The following is an 18,972-nucleotide window of genomic DNA, read 5'->3' as shown; positions in this document are numbered from 1 at the left end:
GAGACCCATCAGTACTTCCTACTGCAATATCCTCACTGTGCTTTGGCTCAGGGGACCGCACTCTGCCCATCACACTCCCCTGCTATGGCACTGCAGAAATACCTGCCCAGTCTCCTGCGGGGAGGCACCGAGCCCTGCCTCATGCTCCCCCCGAGGCAGCTACATTGCAGGCTCACAAGCATTGCTGAAGAACCCGGAGGAAGCAGGGTACTACCAGAAAACTGCTTTCTGGGAAACAAGGCAATCCCAGCCGTTAAAACAACAGCTTGAACAAAAGAGGCAGATAGTTATACCCACCAGGCCCCATGCAGGTGGCCTTCTCCCTCCCCAGCCCCCTCCCCACCTCCTGCTCTCAAAGCTAGAGGAGCAAATTGCTTCCGCTCATTAGCATTTGACAAATAACCACAGAAGGAAAACAAGTCCCCAGCAGGATATGAATGAGCTCAGACCTTTATTGCCATCTGACTGCACCAAACAAGCATGTCATCAATTTTCCATGCTCTATTGCACCGTTTCTCTCTTTTGGAGAGGGATGAGCACCCTCACCTGCTCGGGCAGGTTCAGAGTGGCCAAGTCGAAACAGAGCAGCAAGAAGGAATGATCCGAGAGCTGCAAGATGGGAGCAGAGGTGACACACGGCAACTTCAGAGCCTCTGGGCACAGATACAAGTGCCAGGCGGGCTCTGCAGGAAGGGCTGTGAGCAGCGTGCTTGCGCGTCAACCCCTCAAACACTACCTGCAAGCAAGAGCACTGTTAATGGGAATGAATGTTTTAACAGAGCTGAGGGGACCCAAGGCAGCCTGCCTAGCTCAGATCCGTGGGTGGAAGGAGGCCCAGAAAACGAGTCACCCATTAGCCCTGCCACTGGGTCAGCACCGTCTGCTTCTAGCGTACCTGTGCCATAAGGCCACAAGCATTTGAGCAGAACCATCCCCTCTATTTTTGATCTCCAGTAATAGTGTGATGGGGTGGCACTAGCTCTCTGGCTAAGGATTTAGAAGGGGCAAGAAGGGTACTGATCTCCACAGTACCAGCTTTTCTTAAAGCCTGTGTCTGGTACAGTCCTGTCACTGTTAGAAGCCTTCACACCATGTGCATTGCAGGAGCACCAGGTCCTCCTCCTTGGGCCTTGCAAGTGCTGCTGTGGAATTTAACATTTTTCCTTCCAAGAAGGACTGTCCCTGGGGCCAAATGTCTCCCATGTTCCACTTCAAAGCAAGAGGAGGTATATGAAGCATTTCTGCACTTGGCCTGGGATCCACAGACAGTAGAGAGGCAGTTTGGACTCACCTGCTTGCTTCAAGGACAAGAAGGGCAGACAAGGTCCTTAATGGAAATCAGGGAGGTTTTTCTGTGTGCCTCTGTAAACACAACCATTTCAGGCAGGACTGAGTCAGTAATACTCACTGAGAAGTAGAAAAGATTATTATCTTCATATGCAAGCAGAAGGCACACTGTTTATGAGTACGAACATAAATGGGCTCACACTTTCATAAACTCCCACTCACACATAATTCAAGTGTTAATAAATGGTTGGGTAGCTGAGGTTTTAATGAGTAGTCAGCAGGGAGGTTAGGAAAGCAGTTATAGCCAGGAATGTAAGTGCTCATGAGGAAATCTTGGGAAGCGCTGCCATGGAGTGCATAAATAAGAATTAAACATTAATCAAGAACAATTAGAAGAGTCTAGTCAGGCCAATCCAAAGTTAAGTTTTTCAGGCTTTTCTTTAAACTAAGAAGCATTTCAAGTTGAATCAAAGTAATTTTGAGTCTTGTGTTATTTAAGATTTAAAAAACCCATGTGCCTGAGCTCCAGGAATCAGCTCTTCAGTTCATCCTCTCGCACGGTGCCAGCTGCTCCTGGGAAGAGTGAATTGGAAAGGCAACTTGTACACTGTAGACATTTTTCAGCCCTTCACATCTTCAACCAAGCTTTCCACTGTAAATCTAGCTCTCAGATCAAATCAGGAACAACAGAAGGGAATCCAGGGGAAGGGATGGGGGAGAGTTGCTCTGGGGAAGCCAGAAGGTCCCTGTACATGCCCACTGCCTCTGCAGGTACAGAGGGAAACAGCTGCTGCTTGAGACTTGCTCCATTTTCTGCCATCCCTCTCTGCTCCTCACCCTGCTTCCGCCTCTAATCCTGCCTACCTACACCTTTGCTCTGCCACAGCCTCTGCTCATCAGGCTCAGCCCCACTCCTGCAGCCAGCTGCCCCTCCGCAGGGACCAGCGGAGCTCAGTGAACAACAGGAGGGTTGAAGTAACCCCAGTGCTTTCCTAAAGCACTGAATAGAAGGGGCTGTGAACAGCACCATAAGAAAGCACATTTATTCTCATATTAACTGCAGGTGGGTCTAGGCAAGGCACCATGAGAAGCATTTTCCTTCCCATGAGGTGGTCAAAGAGACCAGCTCACATCAGGAGGAGACAAGAAGGCAGCACAGGACAGTTAGGAGCTGAGGGCAGAACAGATGCCCCACACCCACCCAGCTGCCTTCACCCCTGCCTGCAGGGCAGGCAAGCCCCTAAGGCTGGGCTGCTCCCCTGCCCATCAGCCCACCAACTGCCCATGCCCCAGCTCAGCCTGCCCCCAACACCCCCAGCCCTGGAAGGCAGCAGAAGTGACCCACAGAGGAGCTCAGAGACCCCAGCTCCCATCAGAGAGGCTGACCTGACCTTTCAGCAATGCCACAGGCACATTTACCATGGCAGATCTTATTTGCAGTTACCTCCCCCCCCTAGTTAAACACCTTTTAGAAAATTGTTAAACACCCCTCCCCACACTGCCAACACAAACCTCAGCAGCAGCTCCTACCACAACCTCCAAAGCACACACCACCCTCCTGGCCCCCTTTTATACCCCTCCAGGCTGGTTCCCCATCACCTGGGTCCCATTCTCCAGCCCTCCCTGCTGGCTCCCCCATCTCCCCGGGGAAGGTCCCTCCTCTACCCCAGGCTGACCCAGCCACCTTAAAGGGACAGCCTAGCCAGCCAGGGCTGTGTTACAAGGGATTATTGCTGCCAGGACAATGATACAGAAAATACGGTCCTAAGAGGATGCTAAGGTCTGCCAGTGCCTCCTCCAGTTTCATCAGTGCACCCCGCTGCTCTCGGGGACTGGCTCTGGATTCACACAAAGCGGTTCTGCTGTTCTGAGAAATTATAAAATCAAACCAGTTCCTGATGGTTCTTGTCTGATCTAAGTAAAAGCAAGTTGCTGGCTATATATAGATCTGATTGACTGACATCTCAATAGCTTCCTGTCTGGCTTTCCTGTGTGTTACGGTGCACAGATCCAACTACTTTTCACATGGGTGTTGCTTTTTTCTGTGCATCTTCACGTCATAACATCAACTTGCAATCATGGCCATTTATCACAGGAGCCCTGGTTTTACGGCTGTTCTCCTTGAGTTGCTGTTTCTAACCTGGGGGGAGTGCCCAAAGCCAACAGGAACACCTGGCATCTGGGTCGCTGCAGCCCAAGGGACAGAGATTAAGCAGGTGCTGGAAAAATCAGGTCCTGTTACTTGAAATGAATAGTGGTGCCCCTTGCACAGCTTCTTCCAGGCACTAGTTTGTTATGTTCATAAAAGCAATCCATGAAATAGTTTCTCATTTTCGTCTGCATTTTACAGTGTGGGAAAACAATGAAGTTTGTGCAAACTGTGCAAACTATGAGGTTTATGCAGGTGTGTTGAGGTTTTATCAGGGCTGTTCAGGTCCACCCAGAGGTAATGCTAAGGAACAGAGCTGTAGTTTGGAAGAGGAGCTTAGCTATGCCCAGAAGACCCTGGGCTGATGTATGGGCAATAGAAAGAGCCAGGATGGTAGGACAAAATTTTTAAAAGCGAGCGCTTTAGAGAGGCTATAAATCATCCTGTTCAAATCTGCTCTCAGACTTCAGGGCATGACTTTCCCTCATGGCCGGGGACTTAGAAGTTTTTTCTAATAAGGGTAATTTTCTAACAGTGTTCATTTGTGGCAGCAAGGCTTGTATAAAATGGGTGGCATAGCCTGAACCAACCTCTGATCCCTGGGTTCACTCTGTGAGGCTTTCTTGACTCACAGCCCTGTGCTTGGAGAGGAAAACCAGTCTGTTTATAACAGAACCACCTGTGTAGGCAGCTGGAAACTTTGTGGGAGCTCGGTGGTCATCAATGGCTTCTGCCGGCTCATTTTCACCTGTCTGAACAATTGTCAAACATGTTCCATTTGCTGTGATGTTCTGGTCCTGGACTTTCCAGAAAAAGGAATCAGCATATTTGGGTGCGGTGTCCTTGTACCTAGTCACTGTTTATCCCAGGTAGCTAGTGGAAATTAGTAGTACATGAAGAAGGCCACCGACGTTCCACTGCCCACTCAGTGCTTCCTCTTCCTTGACTCGTGAACGTGACTCATGAGCCTGACTCTGCAGTTAAAACCAAGAGCTGCCATCCTCGCTCCTCACATCCTTCAACCCACCTTCCTGGGACCTGCCCTCCCCTGGGACCGGGCTGAGGTTGGGTTGACCTGGCAGTCATCCCGTCTCAGGAGCTGAATGTGGGGGATACGCCTGTCCAGTGTCTGGGCTGCTCTGATGCCTGGAGGCATCAAGGGATTAGGACGTTTGCTTTGGTTCCAAGCACTGACTCCAGTTAGGATCTGAGCTGCAGGATGTTTTCATTTTCCTTCTGTGTCCAGACTGGCAGGTCTGCCAAGACCCCACTTTGCTTCATTTGATGAATTTGATGAAAGGGGCTTCACAACTCAGGTTTATTTGTGCAGAGCCTGATACGGTTTATGCTAGTCCCGCACCCAAGCTGCAAACGCCACTGACAGCTTCCTGTTGTGGTTTCCTGCCTCGGCTAAAACTCCTCCTCGGCAGGGCCTGCTCTCCCTTCCTGTTCTCGTCAGGGCCATTTCTGGGCTTAATGAAGGCAACAGACAAACAGGTAGAGAAGAGGCTGGTTGCCATAAATCCAGCTCCCCGAGGGTCTTTGCTGTTGCAGGCTGAGCAGAGCAGGGTGCACACAGCAGAACGCTTTCTCCTGTGCGGTTTTCTCCTGACCCCTATCCCGTTCCTGCCCATACAAAGCGCGTATCCAACCGACCCCTTGCCAGCTCCAGCAGTCCCAGAGCCGGGCAGGAGGCAGCCCTATCGCTGTGCTGCTCGGCGGGCTGCGGCAGGCTGGGTGCGATGGAGCAGGGCTGAGCACAGCCCAGGCACAGCGCCAGCCGCTGCCTGAGAGCAGGGGCCGCTTCGGGAACAGCGCGGTGGGCCCAACCCATTGGGCAGCGACTTCTCCCATCATGTTCAGAAATCAGAGTTACGTTTGGAAGAATCAGGGCACATAGCCAGTGTGCTGGCCAAAGAGCTAGTGTTTTCTGTACTCTGAACTGGAGTGACGCATTTGCGGGAAATGCGGATGAAGACAAACGCTCTGATCTTTTTGGGGTCAGCATCTGCGCAATGACAAAATCAAAGATTGGGCTCTGGGGAACAAATGAGACCCTTCAAATATGATAATGTTTCCATTAATCACTGGAAATCGGCTTCTGTTTGTGGGTGGGAATTTAGATGATTTGATACAAGACCTATAGCTCTTTGGCAGAAGGGGCTCTGCAGTGACTCAGTCAACAAAGTGCCATTTCTTGCTGGGTTCCCACCACGAGCTGGTGCTGCAGCAGCACGGCGGTAGGTACATTTCTGGTTTTAGGCTGTTCTGAACAGGGGGCTCCAGTAATACTTGCGCATTGCAGCTCGACAGAGACGGTGGGATTAAGCTCACTTTGTGGTGATGGCTGGCCACATCTGAGCCTTCTCTGGAGGATGTGCACGATGTAGAAATAGGAACTGCCAGATGGGATCAGAGTATTGGTCAAATTCAGAAACCAGCCAGAGTCAGGTATCATGGGAAAAAACCCATAAATTTTTCAAGAGACAATTAGAGGAAGGTTTCTTCCTGTTCTGTCAACTGAAGGTTAATGTCTGCCCAGAAGCACTTGGGTTTATCTTTATCTCCTTTTGCTGTGTTTGGTGCAATTGTGTATCTAAATGTTTTTTAGATATTTAATATCCATCTCATGTTTTAATCTTATTCCATTTAAGATTTTGGTCTTACAGACCCTTATGGCAAAACTAATTTATTCAGAGAGGCAAAAGAATTTCCTTTTATTGTGAACAGGGCTGGAGAGAAAATGGTAGGAAGTCAAAGCTAAAAACTTCATGATGGATGTAAGAAGCTCATTTTTAATAGTGAACGTAATTAACCATTGGAACAATTCACTGTAGGATTCGGTGCATTCTCTATTGCTTGAAAACTTTAAGCCAAGATCAGATGGATTTTTACTTACAGTTTCTAGCTGCATTCAGAGTGGGATAGAGGAATCACTGTGGGATTCTCTGGCTGTGGATATGAATGCACCCACTGCTACTCTCCATGCGATGTTTGAAATGACACTACAGATAGTCAGCTGAGGGCTGAAGGGCCAACAAGTCTGAATTCCAATTAAACCTTTTTGCAAAATTATGTGTCGGTGAAGAACTTTGCTTCTTTATTCCAGATCGAGCACCAGCAGTGTGTGAGTCGACCGAAGCAGTCCCAGCGAGCGCGCAGAGATGCCAGATGCTGCTGCTCACCTGCCCTTTTACTACGGCAGCATTGCCAGGTCAGAAGCAGAGGAGTACCTCAAGCTGGCGGGGATGTCGGATGGCCTGTTCCTGCTGCGGCAATGCCTGCGCAGTCTGGGGGGGTACGTCCTCTCCATGGTCTGCAACCTGCAGTTTTACCATTACGCCATCGAGCGCCAGATGAACGGTACCTACGCCATCGCGGGAGGCAAAGCGCACTGCGGGCCGGAGGAGCTCTGTGAGTTTTACTCAAAGGATGCCGATGGGCTCTGCTGCACCCTCCGCAAGCCCTGCAACCGCCCCAGTGGTGTGGAGCCCCAACCCGGTGTCTTCGACAGCATGAGGGACAATATGGTGCGCGAATATGTCCGGCAGACGTGGAAGCTAGAGGTACTGGCCATTGCCAAAGGTGGTGTGGGACTGTGCAAGGAGTGCTCCCCGGGGGCTTACTGCCACTTGCCACCCTGTCCTCTGTCGCTGTCATCCCCCTCTTACAGCATAGTAAAGCAAGTTCCTTCTCCTCAGAGGCTGCTGGCACTAAGAGCAGTCTTAAAGCTCTTCCTTTTCCAGCTTCTTCTTCAGAAACAGGTCTAACCATCTTCCCAAGCCTTCAGACTCTTCCTGTGAACAGCTCATGTTACATCTGCTCTGTGGGGCATTGGAGCTCTCTGCCCACTTTGCAAGCATTTCCCCATGTGCCCTTTGCTCCTCTGCAGCACATGGGATGCTCACTGCAATGAGACCATCGCTCCCCATATGAGGTGCCTCTGCCTCTATAACATTGTGCTGAAGATGTAATGAAACCAGACTTAAATTCTTGCTCAGGTTTTCCTCGCTCTTTGAAGTCAGTGGAGGTTTTGCCTATGAGGCTGAGATACTGGGTACTGGGTCAGGTCTGTCTGTTATTTCAATTTAAAAATAGCTACAGACAGGTTCCTGCATTTTATTGCAGACTGGAATATATATACTACTATATGTATAAGGCAAAACTCTGTAAATGGTCACACTGGCAGCTCTGTAATTAATTTCCTTCTACCTGCTGTCACCTCGAGTGGCTACTCAGACACTTCCAAGTCCTCACAGAAAGACGGCTCAGGCATTTTCTTTATGGAGCCTTGCTACAAGAGATCTCTAAATGTGGCCTATTTTAGACCAAAGGTGCTTGACAGAATGAGGTATCTATAGGGTTTCTCCTTGAAGCTGATCTGTGAACAGTGATAGATAACACAAAGGACATTGCCACCTACTGGCAATCGAAAAGCTACAGTTGTTTATAAAATGTGTGGGGCCAATTAAATTAATTTAGGGTCTCCCACATGATTTCCAGACTGCACTGCTCTTGACAGGTTGTAGTGCCTGGGGACAGTGAGCAGCCAGGAAGGCAGAGGCACCAGAAAGAGGTCCTGCTCTCCCAGGAATGCGAGGCTGAAAGACACCCTGCAAACCTGACATCAAGCTCCCCCATACAAATATGATGGCTTCTCCCTTCCCTCACATTGACCAAGTCAATGGACTTCAGCTGGATTTGAGGGATGGGACCAGTTTAGATAAGCAAGGAATTCAGCTCTGCAGCAGAACAGAATTCAACCCACTATTGCTATAGACGTGATTAAGGCCACAGGCACTTCAGTTATGAGACCTTCCAAGTTTCCTGTGTCATCTGCCCAAAAGGGTGCAAAATAAACTGTGCTGAAGCCATGCAACAATGCAGCAGAGTGGCAGGAGGTCTCATTTCTCACTCTCTTCCAGGGCGATGCACTCGAACAGGCCATCATAAGCCAGGCTCCACAGGTGGAGAAGCTCATCGCCACCACAGCCCATGAGAGGATGCCCTGGTACCATGGCAACATCCCCCGGGATGAAGCTGAGCGGAGGCTCTACTCTGGGGCACAACCTGATGGGAAATTCCTGTAAGTACGCAACACCCTGGCAGATGCTGTGACCCCTGTACTTTTTACCATTTCCCTACCTCCACTACCCTGTAGTTATTTGTTTCATGTGACAGTTCTTGAGAAGAGGTTTAGCTGAATATGATCAGACTGTGGTTACAGATCTTTCAAAGACAGGGTCTGACACCCCAGACCAATAGGGGTATTGTCCAGACAGTGTCTGGCCTCCATGAAGAGCCAGTCTTGAGCTTTATTTGTTTCTCACATTTAGATATCTGTATGAAGTATGTTTGTTAATGCACCAGGTGATATGAGATATAGGGTTCAGTGGGTGAAGACATTTAACACTGAGACATAGACAATGTATGGCCAATAAAATACAGGAGAAAGCATTTCCTCTGCATCTCTGCCGAGGTGAGACAACCCTTCATTTAATTATCTCCTGAATGAGTTAGGGAAAGAAAGAATTAGCTGGAGAGGGTGGAGAAGAGGGGCAAGAGACTGAAGGTGAAGGGTCCCTCCTCAGCCTCCGCAGAGGGGTGTCAGGAAGATGGCAATTCCAACAGTGGGGTGCAGGGACACCTTACCGAGTGCCCACCCAGTGACCCCTCACTGCTGCAGCTGTGATAATTCGCAGGGCAAAACCTAGAGTTGTTTTTAATAGTTCTCCTTCCTACCAGGCTGAGAGAAAGGAAGGAGAACGGTGCCTATGCTCTCTCCCTCATCTATGGCAAAACAGTGTATCACTATCGGATAGACCAGGACAAGTCTGGCAAGTACTCCATCCCCGAGGGGACCAAGTTCGACACGCTCTGGCAGGTACCGTACCGTGGGATGCTGACTGCTGCTGTCCTAATAAAGCGAAGGCACTTTTGCCTTGTTACAGCTGCCCATGCCTTGAGGGACAGGAAGGGCCATGTGGAGCTTTAAAGGCTTTAAGACTGTACATGGGTGGTTGTAGCCCCTTCCAGAAAACCCTTACATTCCCTGGGTCTGGCTGGCTGTCAGCTTACCTCATTGCATTCATTTCTGTGCACTCCTAGCTAAGTAGATCTAAGTCTGGGATATCACAGCAGCTCTGAAATACTGCTGTTTTTACCACTGCCTTCATGCCTTACACCAGTGTGGTGCCTCTCCAAGGAAACAAGAGGATTGGTGCTTTTAATTTGTAGCTTTAAGCCAGGATACTTGACATGGTTATATTAATTACACTTGCACCCCATCAGCAAACATCACACATTCAGCCACAGCACGCACCTCGGCCCTCTGCCTGCAGCAAGCCCTGACGAGATCGCTCATCCCAGTCTGTCCCTCCCGCGCGTCCCCCACGCTGCTCCTGGACCGGCAAAACTGTTGCGTGCAGATTGCCACTTTATTTTCCAAGTGACTGACTTCTGTGCAAAGAGTAGGCAAGGCCGGAAGTCTTGAGCCAGCTGCCAGAATCTTTACATGATGGAAGATCCAAGTGCCAGGAGATGAATCTGTCATGGTTTAACCCCAACCAGCCACTAAGCACCACACAGCTGCTCGCTCACTCCCCCTGCCCTGGTGGGATGGGGGAGAGAATCAGAGGAGTAAGAGTGAGAAAACTCCTGGGATGAGATAAGAACAGTTTAATAATTGAAATAAAGTAAAATAGTAATGATAATAATAACAATATAATAATAATAGTAATAATAATATACAAAGCAAGTGATGCACAATGCAATTGCTCACCACCCGCCGACCGATGCCCAGCCCGTCCCCGAGCAGCGATCGCTGCTCCCCGGCCAACCCCTCCCAGTTTCTATACTGCCCATGACGCCGTATGGTATGGAATGGCCCTTGGGGCAGTTTGGATCAACTATTCTGGCTGTGCCCCCTCCCAGCTCCTTGTGCACCTGGCAGAGCGTGGGAAGCTGAAAAGTCCTTGACTAGCATGAGCAGTACTTAGCAACAACTAAAATATCAGTGTGTTATCAGCATTATTCTCACACTAAATCCAAAACACAGCACTATGCCAGCTACTAGGAAGAAAATTAACTCTATCCCAGCTGAAACCAGGACAACATCCTATCACCCCTGGGAGTCAGGGGCTTTGGGAAGTGGAGATGGCTGTAATGCCCCAGCAGTCCTCATGAGGGTGGGGCAGGGCTTTTAGGGAATGTGACACATGGCCCAGCAGCTCTTGGCACTGCTGGGGAGTTGCATGCCCCTCCGGAGCCCAGCTCTGCCCCGTGGCACACAACTCGGACCTGCTCCAGGGGACGGATACCAGCGCTTCCTCCTGGGCAGGGCTGGCTGGGGGATGGTAACTCTGTTTTGCTGAATTTTTTAAATTCCCAGGACTGTTTTCACTCTGAATTTGATTGAAAACAAAGACTTTGGGGCATTTTTATGGAAACAGAACCATGCCAGGCTCCCAACTGCAGATGAAATCTGAGCCAGACAGGAGGGGAAGAGAAAACCTCGTCTCCCCTGCGGTCTGGTGGCCAGGGGCTGGTCTGGTGGCCAGGGGCTGGTCTGGTGGCCAGGGGCTGGTCTGGTTGTCTCCAGCCAGAGTCAAGTCCCCACTGTGCTTGAACCAGCAGCTGTTGCAGTGAAAAACTGCCCAGAATCCACAGAGCTAACCCGGGGGTTCCTCTGGGAAAGCAAAAGGTTTCTCTCAGGCTTTATCAAACACGACATGACTTAAAAACCTTTCTGGCTGGGACAACAATAACATTACACTGAAAATGCCCTGCCCAGCTCTCCTACTGGAGATTTTCCTTTTGTCTTTCTGTGGTCCTTATCTAACTTCCCAAGTTCTTCCCAGCTCTGGCAGAGATCCAGGTATGCAGGTACTTGCTCTAGGAGATCCCTGAGTGCAGGAATAGGAGAGGAGAGACAGAAGTAGTTGAGTCCCTGTCTGCCATAAATCTGAGAGAAATCATTACCATAAGCCACACAAGTTGCCTGCAAAAAAGAGAGATTGTTTTCTCCTTGCAATAATCTCTTTTTCCTCCGATTCCTTTCCCAGTTGGTGGAGTACCTAAAACTCAAACCGGATGGGCTAATTTTCTACCTGAGGGAAACCTGCCCCAACCCCAACATGCCAGGTGAGACGACATCTCTCAGTGCCATCCCTGGCCTCAGTTTACCACCGAGTGAGGCCAGTTTGAGCAGCACCAAACCAAGTTTCCTTTACTGTGACCAACCTTGCTCAGACCCTGGCGGTGAGGGAACGGTGGGGTCTCTGCTCCTCTGGCAAACTGGGCGAGTCTCACATCACGTTGTCTGCTGAAAGTGGCCGCTCTCCACGCCTGGCCTAGGGTGGCCCAAAGACAGGAGCAGATGGGGGAATTGGTGCTCCAAATGGATTAGGGACTTCTGGTGCCAAGCAGACGGCGTCTGAAAAATGACTTGCTTTTTAGGCAGCAGGAAACAACATGTTCTGCAAGTCTGGCTCCTGGTGGGTCTCTTGAGCTGAACGCTCAAAACCATGGGTCACTTGGTCCTGGCCCAAGTATCACAAACATCACTTCAGAGTCTGCCTGTGGGACCCCTGCTCTCCTGGGCAGGGGGCTCTGGGCTACAGCTCAGCCAGTCCCTGGGACCCATGGAGACTGTAGGACTGTGGGAATAACGCCCACACCCAGGCACATTTCCACACCTTTTCTGGCTAAAGTTGGGGAAACTGGCCTTTGCAGGGGAGCGGATCAGACCCAGGCATCCACACAGCCCTTCAAGGACTGATGCTCTGATCCTCCTTGGGGCATAGGCAGACTCTTAATAACAACTTCTCTCTCCTGATTCACAGCATCTGCAGCACCGGTTCCACCAACCCACCCCTCCGTGAGCGTAAGTTTTGGGGAGGATCTGTTTACTGGTACCTTAGTAGTTTAACGTTATTGCATTTCAAGCTTGCTGATCAAACTCTGCTCTTCTCTAAAAGTCAGTAACTCAAATGGAATATATTAAGCCCAGCTGCAATGTTGTTCTCTTTCCAGTTTGGATGGGGATGAGGAATAGCTGGGCACAGCTACCATTAGAGCTGAAAATGGTTTCCATTCATACTGTGCTCCTTGCAACATGTGGGCCTGTCCTCGGGGAGCCTTCTCCCCCTGCCCTCCTTGCCAGGCAGGAGCGAGGAAGACGTGGTCGGATTCTGGGAACTCAGCCTTGCTGCTGGCCACTGGCCACCGGCCAGGTCTTTGTGCTCCCTCTGCGTCCCTGGCCTCAGGGTATGTCTGCGCTCAGTCACTGCTCCGAGTGCTGAGCAGTGTTGAAACCAGCTAGTTTGGGCTATATGAGAAGCCCATCCCAGAGCCCAGAGGAGGCTAAATAAAGGCCTGAGCATTCACCCATCTTCTCAGAGACCTTTCACAATCTGCTGTGGGCTCTCATGTTGCAGCAACTCTGCTGCAAACAGCACTGGTGTTCAAAGCTGTGCTGGACAAATGTGTACCACACTGCTTTGTCGCTGTCTGCTTTTGGGACAGTGGCTGTTTACAGTGTCCGTGTGTGCTCACGGGGGCCACTCTTCAGGCAGGCAGGTGTGCTGGCTGCAAGCTGAGCTGCCTCCAGGGTTCCCTTCTCTCCCTGTCTCAAAACAAGCTGCAGAGACTTCTCTGGGATGATCCCTGCTGCTGTAGGAGACATGTCACTTTGGGATGGGGAAAGCAGAGGGGGCAGAGAACACAATGCAGCCCTGTATGTGTGCCCTCACTGCTTGGGTAAACACAGAGCCCTCAGCACCTCACCCTGCACAGCCCACAAGCTGGGTTACTGAAGGGTGATGCTGCATTCAGGCTCCGTGGCAATGAATCCCCCCAGGATCTGATCCCTACAGTGGGGGTACCTGGCAGCCGGGACTGGAAGGGAAAAGTTGGCTTGATACTGCTCCAATCTCTTGTGCCCACCTCAGGGCCTTTTAGAGGAAGTCACCAGCTGGGGCTCTGTGGGCTGCAGAAGCTCCCCGTCCCTCTCCTCTCCCATTTCAGACTGAAGCACTTTTCCCCTGGCTGCATTATCCACTTTATCCCCATTTCTTTTCCAGAGAAACCTTGGTCCTCTCAATGCGGATGGATACACGCCAGAGCCTGTAGGTGAGCATCTTTGAAAGCCCTCTCGCCCTAACAGGAGGAGAGAGGACCTGGGGATGCCACAGGAACCATGGGGTTTACCTGACACGTCTGTATCACCTTCTGGTCAAAGAGCTGTGCTACAAAGCCCCTTGCTTACAAAGGCACCCAGGAGCATCCCACCTGTTTCAGGGCAAAACTGCTTGCCCACACCCAGCACCCAGTGAATCAAGCCCTGTCCCATTCCCCATCATACCCAGTAAATCAAGACCTGGCCCATTCCCTGTCTTCCATTCTGCCTACTAAATACTCAGTGTATTCAGTTACATTTCAGTGGGGTGAAGTCTGCACATGCCCAGGTCCTGCAGGGTCTGAGGTGTGGAGTGGGAATGCTCAAACACCTCTCCCCATCCTGGCTCCTTTAGCAGCTGTAACTAGGAGAGGCCATGGGTTGTGAAAGGAAGGGAGATGCCCAGGAGGGAGGCTTGAATGCTGGAGCTTGAAGGAAAATTGGCCAAGAGACTAGAGAAAACCTTCCCTAGAGAAAAGCTTCCCAACAAGTGAGGGAGAGAGGGATGGGGAAGGATATTGTTGTTTACAGCTATAAAAAACTGTATCTTGGAAAGGTGCCAGAAAGTCACGCCTGCTACCCATGGACACCAGCGTCTACGAGAGCCCATACAGTGACCCTGAAGAACTGAAGGATAAGAAGCTTTTCCTGAAGAGGGACCACCTGATGATCGATGAAGTGGAACTGGGGGCAGGAAACTTTGGCTGTGTCAAGAAAGGAGTCTACAAAATGAGAAAGTGAGTGCCGTCCTGAAGGATGCCGAGGAAGCGGGAGGAAGGTGCTCCATGCTGAGCTCAGACACTTCTAGCTGTTTCTAGCTAGATGGACCCCACAGTGGTAATGGGGTGGAGGTATAAGAGATACTCTGGAAGGTCAGTGATGACTTTCCAGACTTTTGGTGACAGCCTTGTTGCCCTGAGAGTGTAATCTGCACTGCACACTCCCGGGCATAAGACTGCCACTTCTGAAGGCATTTGCTGGGCTCAGAGGAGCAAGTCCATGCTTCTGAGGTCACCTTGGTCCATGTCAGGGCACAGAAGTAAGACTGAGGAGACGTGCAATCCTTGGCTCTGTTGCTGGTTGTCTATGAGTCCACAAAGATGGCCTTTGCCCACTTTGTGCCTGAGTTTCCCTCTTGAAAAATGGCAATGATGATACAGAGCTCAGTGTGTGAAGTAATGCACCTTCAGATGGCAAATACTGGCCTACACTTATAAGGGTAAGGTGGCCCTTTTCTCTTTGGCCTTCTAGCAGGCCTGGGATACCAGTATTGTGCAGGGCTTTGCCAAAACAGGCTACTGAGATTGCCGTTGAGACATCAAACAGTATCACGTGAGAAGTGGTTTGCATTCCTGGCTGTGATACATGTGATACATGATTCCATGGCTGTTTAATTCACCTTATGTGTGTTCTTCTTGCACCCTGTGCAGGAAGCAGATTGATGTGGCCATAAAGGTGCTGAAAAGCAACAATGAGAAAACAGTGAAGGATGAAATGATGAAGGAAGCCCAGATCATGCATCAGCTGGACAACCCCTACATTGTCCGCATGATTGGGGTCTGCGAGGCAGAGTCCCTGATGCTCGTGATGGAGATGGCTTCTGGAGGGCCACTCAACAAGTTCTTGTCTTCCAAGAAGTGAGTACTGAATAAAATGTGGCTGGCTGATTTTCTGCACTTCTCATCAAACTCTCTTCTGCCAGGGGAGCCTGGCTTTGTAGGTGGAGGGAATCTGTTAACAGCAGAAAGAAATGTCTTTTCATGTGAGATAATAGGGACTGATGCTTCTGGAGCAGAGATGTCCACGTTCATTCTCCCTTGCAGCTAGAATGCTTGGAGGGGGCTGTGGTGTACGGGGTAACGGCAGGTCCTTTATTACTGCATTGTCCTTTCATCTTCCCCAGAGATGAGATTTCAGTCAGCAATATTGTGGAGCTAATGCACCAAGTATCCATGGGGATGAAGTACTTGGAGGAAAAAAACTTCGTCCACAGGGACCTGGCAGCCAGAAATGTCCTGCTGGTCAACCAGCATTATGCCAAGATCAGTGACTTTGGACTCTCCAAGGCTCTTGGCGCTGATGACAGCTACTACAAGGTAAGTGTAAGCACAGCAAAGGAGCCAGATAGCTAGCAGGAGCCCTCCTAATTGGGGGGCTGAGACCCCCAGAGGCAGGGGGTCTGGACTCTTCCCAGGAGCCCTGCTGCATGACCACATCACGCTCTGGCTGGCCTCACTGCTGTGACATTAAAAGGGGCTTTGCAAAGCTCCGCATGGCCAGGAGGGAATTCAGACAGATGCAGAGGCAGCGAGGGGGGTGCAGTGCAGTGGGGTGACAGGAGAGAGGAGACAGGAGGGGAGCCAGAGCAGAGAGCAGGGAAGAGGAGGTGATGAAGAGCGAGCCAGGGCTGATCTTCCCAGCAGCGTGCACCAGTGCACAACTGCACTGAGCCCTGGGGCTGGGGTGTGGGAGGAGGGTGGCACCACGAGACAGCATCCTGCACCCAGGGATGGCTGAGCAGGGCCAGTGAGACAGCAGGGCCTGGGCCGGGGTTTGGGGCTCAGGGCTCAGGGCCTTGAGCTCCCAGACCAGGGCAAGGGAATTTTTTCAGCAGCATGGGATTGCATTTGACACAAACATTTAGCGAAGCAGAATTCTGTTTCAGCTCAGAGCAGTCTGTGTCTCAGGGTGGAAGTGTTCCTCTTTGCTTTGCTACAGGCCAGGACAGCAGGAAAGTGGCCCTTGAAATGGTATGCCCCGGAGTGTGTCCTCTATCACAAGTTCTCCAGCAAGAGTGATGTATGGAGCTACGGCGTGACCATGTGGGAGGCCTTCAGCTACGGGCAGAAACCATACAAGGTGAGGCAGAGCTGGGCCCATCATGGACGGATGCCACAGTCTAGTCTCACGCTCTATAACAGGCCGACACACACTGAAACTACAATTACTATTTCTTTGAGCGGGTGTTCTTCCCACTGTTGAACAGACGGGAGAGGAGACAGGCTCACTTCCACTTTACGAAAGGCACAAATTGGATTGTTTGGACCCTGCAGCTTTGTGATCATTTAAGGGAGAAGGAACAGCAAACAAAACAAATTAATCTGGGTTTGAATCAAAGCAGGTCTTCTCTTTGACCCTTCTGCTCACTTGCAGAGCTGAAAAATCAGTTGCTCAGCCACTGCTCTGCTCAGGCTTGGGATGGGGTCTGCAGGCTGGGCTGGCCGCAACGCGAGACACCACTGCTGGGTGCCGGGGTTGAAAACAGTGACTGTACGGGGTGTGTGGTGCATGGATGGAAAACATTACCCAGGCCCAGCTCTAGTCTGTCTCTTCTGTACTGGGCGCTGGTGAGGCTGCACCTGGAATACTGTGTCCAGTTTTGGGCCCCTCAATACAAGAAAGACCTTGAGGTGCTGGAGCGTGTTCAGAGGCGGGCAACAAGGCTGGTGAAGGGTCTGGAGCACAGGGCTGGTGGGGAGAGGCTGAGGGAACTGGGGTTGTTTAGCCTGGAGAAGAGGAGGCTGAGGGGAGACCTTAGCGCTCTCTACAACTACCTGAAGGGAGGTTGTACTGAGGTGGGTGCTGGGCTCTTCTGCCATGTAGTTAGCGATAGGACGAGAGGAAATGGGCTTAAGCTGCACCAGGGGAGGTTTAGGTTGGAAATTAGGAAAAATTTCTTTACGGAAAGGGTGGTCAAGCATTGGAACAGGCTGCCCAGAGAGGTGGTGGAGTCACCGTTCCTGGAAGTGTTCAAAAAACGGGCAGATGTGGCACTTTGGGACATGGTTTAGTCTAGTCTACCCTTGATTGCCTTAGAGTAGACTTGGTAGTGTAGGTTAATGGTTGGACTGGATGATCTTAAAGGTCTTTTCCAACCTAAATGATTCTATGATTCTATGATTCTATGATTCTATGATTCTATGATTCTATGATTCTATGATTCTAATCCTGGTGCCAGCTCCAAGAACATTAAAGCATTTTCCCACTTGATCCTTCCTAGAAAATGAAAGGCCCAGAGGTCATCAGCTTCATAGAGCAAGGGAAGCGCATGGACTGCCCCACGGACTGCCCAGCAGAGATGTACACCCTCATGCAGCAGTGCTGGACCTACAAGTAAGGCTTTCACTAGCTCAACTCTTTTCTGGGCAGCAGGTCCATCAGAACAGCACACACTGTCTGGATGGTGGCAACACAAAGCAAACAGTGTCTCCTGCCTTGGTCTCATTCCACAGTCTATGATGAATGATGCACCTAGTTCTTTATTATCATACCCCTCCATTTGCCTGTACCAACCCTGGAAGATGTCAGAGCTTCTGTGCCTTTGCCCCTCTCCATCCCAGAAAAGTCTCAGCTGCCCTCCTAAGCCCTGGCACAACTGGGCTGCTGTTCTTCCCAGGTTCTTCTGCGCTTGGTATCTTCTCGTTGCATCAGTCCACTTTTGTCCTTTCTGTTGACTCTATTTGTTCCTTTCTGCCCTTGCAGATGGGAAGAGCGTCCAGGATTTGTTGCTGTGGAAAACATAATCCGCTCCTACTACTACAGTATTGCTAACAAGACAGAAAATGGGCCAGAGACAGAGGACAAGTCAAAAGCAACCCCTCCTTGAGTTTCCCTCTCTACTTCTCAACAGACACCCTTCCTGCATGGGACATGGAAAGGCTCTTTGCGAATTTTTGCTTTAATCTCTCAAATGCCGGTTTTGTTTCTCAAGTAGTTCCAGAACTAAGAACCTGGGAGACGATGCTGTCAGAGCAGACGAGGGCACTCAACTGCGCCTTGTGTCTCCAAACAGCCGGCCATGATTTACATCTGCAGCCTGACCCAGCACAGGACAGTACAGACAGTATTATAGTTCCTTCTTACCCACTTCCAAAACTATCCCAGAACTTCAGAGCTTAATGCCTACCAGGCTCACTAAGGATGAACTGTGTTGGCTCCAGCAGACCGGGATTTTTCCAGATCCTTTAAAAAATAGTTCTTTCACAGGAAACCACCCAAGTACACATTTCTGGTGAGGTTTGCATGGGTGGGACACAGGACAAGGAGCCATCGACTCCCCTTCCCCTTGGCTTAAGGCAAGAAGCAGCTGGTGTGCTGCTTGCTCCCAGCAGAGCCGGGGAGAAGCAGTGGGGCAGGGCTGCACGGTGCCACTGCTTTGTCCTCCTCGCACCCTGCCAGCCACAGCTCTTACACCCCAGGGCACTGCCTGTGCCTGTTCAGCGTAGGGCACAGTGTACATGCCCACTGCACTGTCACAGCTGGTTATGGCTCCTGAAACAACTAAACTCCCAGGACTCATTGCTCACCTCCTGGATGCCATCTGGCCCCTCTGTGCTACTGAAGTGAACATCTTGCTTTT

General features: G+C 50.7%; 1 protein-coding gene across 1 annotated transcript; it reads left to right on the top strand.

Moving 5' to 3' along the window:
* The first annotated feature begins 6,600 nt into the window (after positions 1 to 6,600).
* ZAP70 (zeta chain of T cell receptor associated protein kinase 70) lies at positions 6,601 to 18,219 on the top strand. The gene is made up of 12 exons (XM_075723618.1): positions 6,601 to 7,002; positions 8,362 to 8,522; positions 9,182 to 9,320; positions 11,500 to 11,578; positions 12,280 to 12,320; positions 13,519 to 13,567; positions 14,170 to 14,350; positions 15,044 to 15,250; positions 15,517 to 15,709; positions 16,332 to 16,472; positions 17,614 to 17,726; positions 18,096 to 18,219. Exons 1-12 carry the CDS (start codon positions 6,601 to 6,603, stop codon positions 18,217 to 18,219), a joined length of 1,830 nt encoding a protein of 609 aa, XP_075579733.1.
* The last annotated feature ends 753 nt before the right edge of the window (positions 18,220 to 18,972 follow it).

The sequence above is a fragment of the Pelecanus crispus genome, chromosome 20 (genome assembly GCF_030463565.1).
Source record: "Pelecanus crispus isolate bPelCri1 chromosome 20, bPelCri1.pri, whole genome shotgun sequence".
Taxonomy (NCBI): domain Eukaryota; kingdom Metazoa; phylum Chordata; class Aves; order Pelecaniformes; family Pelecanidae; genus Pelecanus; species Pelecanus crispus.
Note: the sequence above shows the minus strand (reverse complement) of the source record. Positions and strands in the feature narration are given on the sequence as shown.

What these genes read in the sequence shown, in the direction of transcription:
- ZAP70 (XM_075723618.1), top strand. Translation starts at nt 6,601, where the DNA reads ATGCCAGATGCTGCTGCTCACCTGCCCTTTTACTACGGCAGCATTGCC. An exon ending in CAACCCACCCCTCCGTGAGC is followed by an intron (nt 12,321 to 13,518) that starts GTAAGTTTTGGG and finishes TTTCTTTTCCAG; the next exon opens with AGAAACCTTGGTCCTCTCAA. An exon ending in CTGATGACAGCTACTACAAG is followed by an intron (nt 15,710 to 16,331) that starts GTAAGTGTAAGC and finishes GCTTTGCTACAG; the next exon opens with GCCAGGACAGCAGGAAAGTG.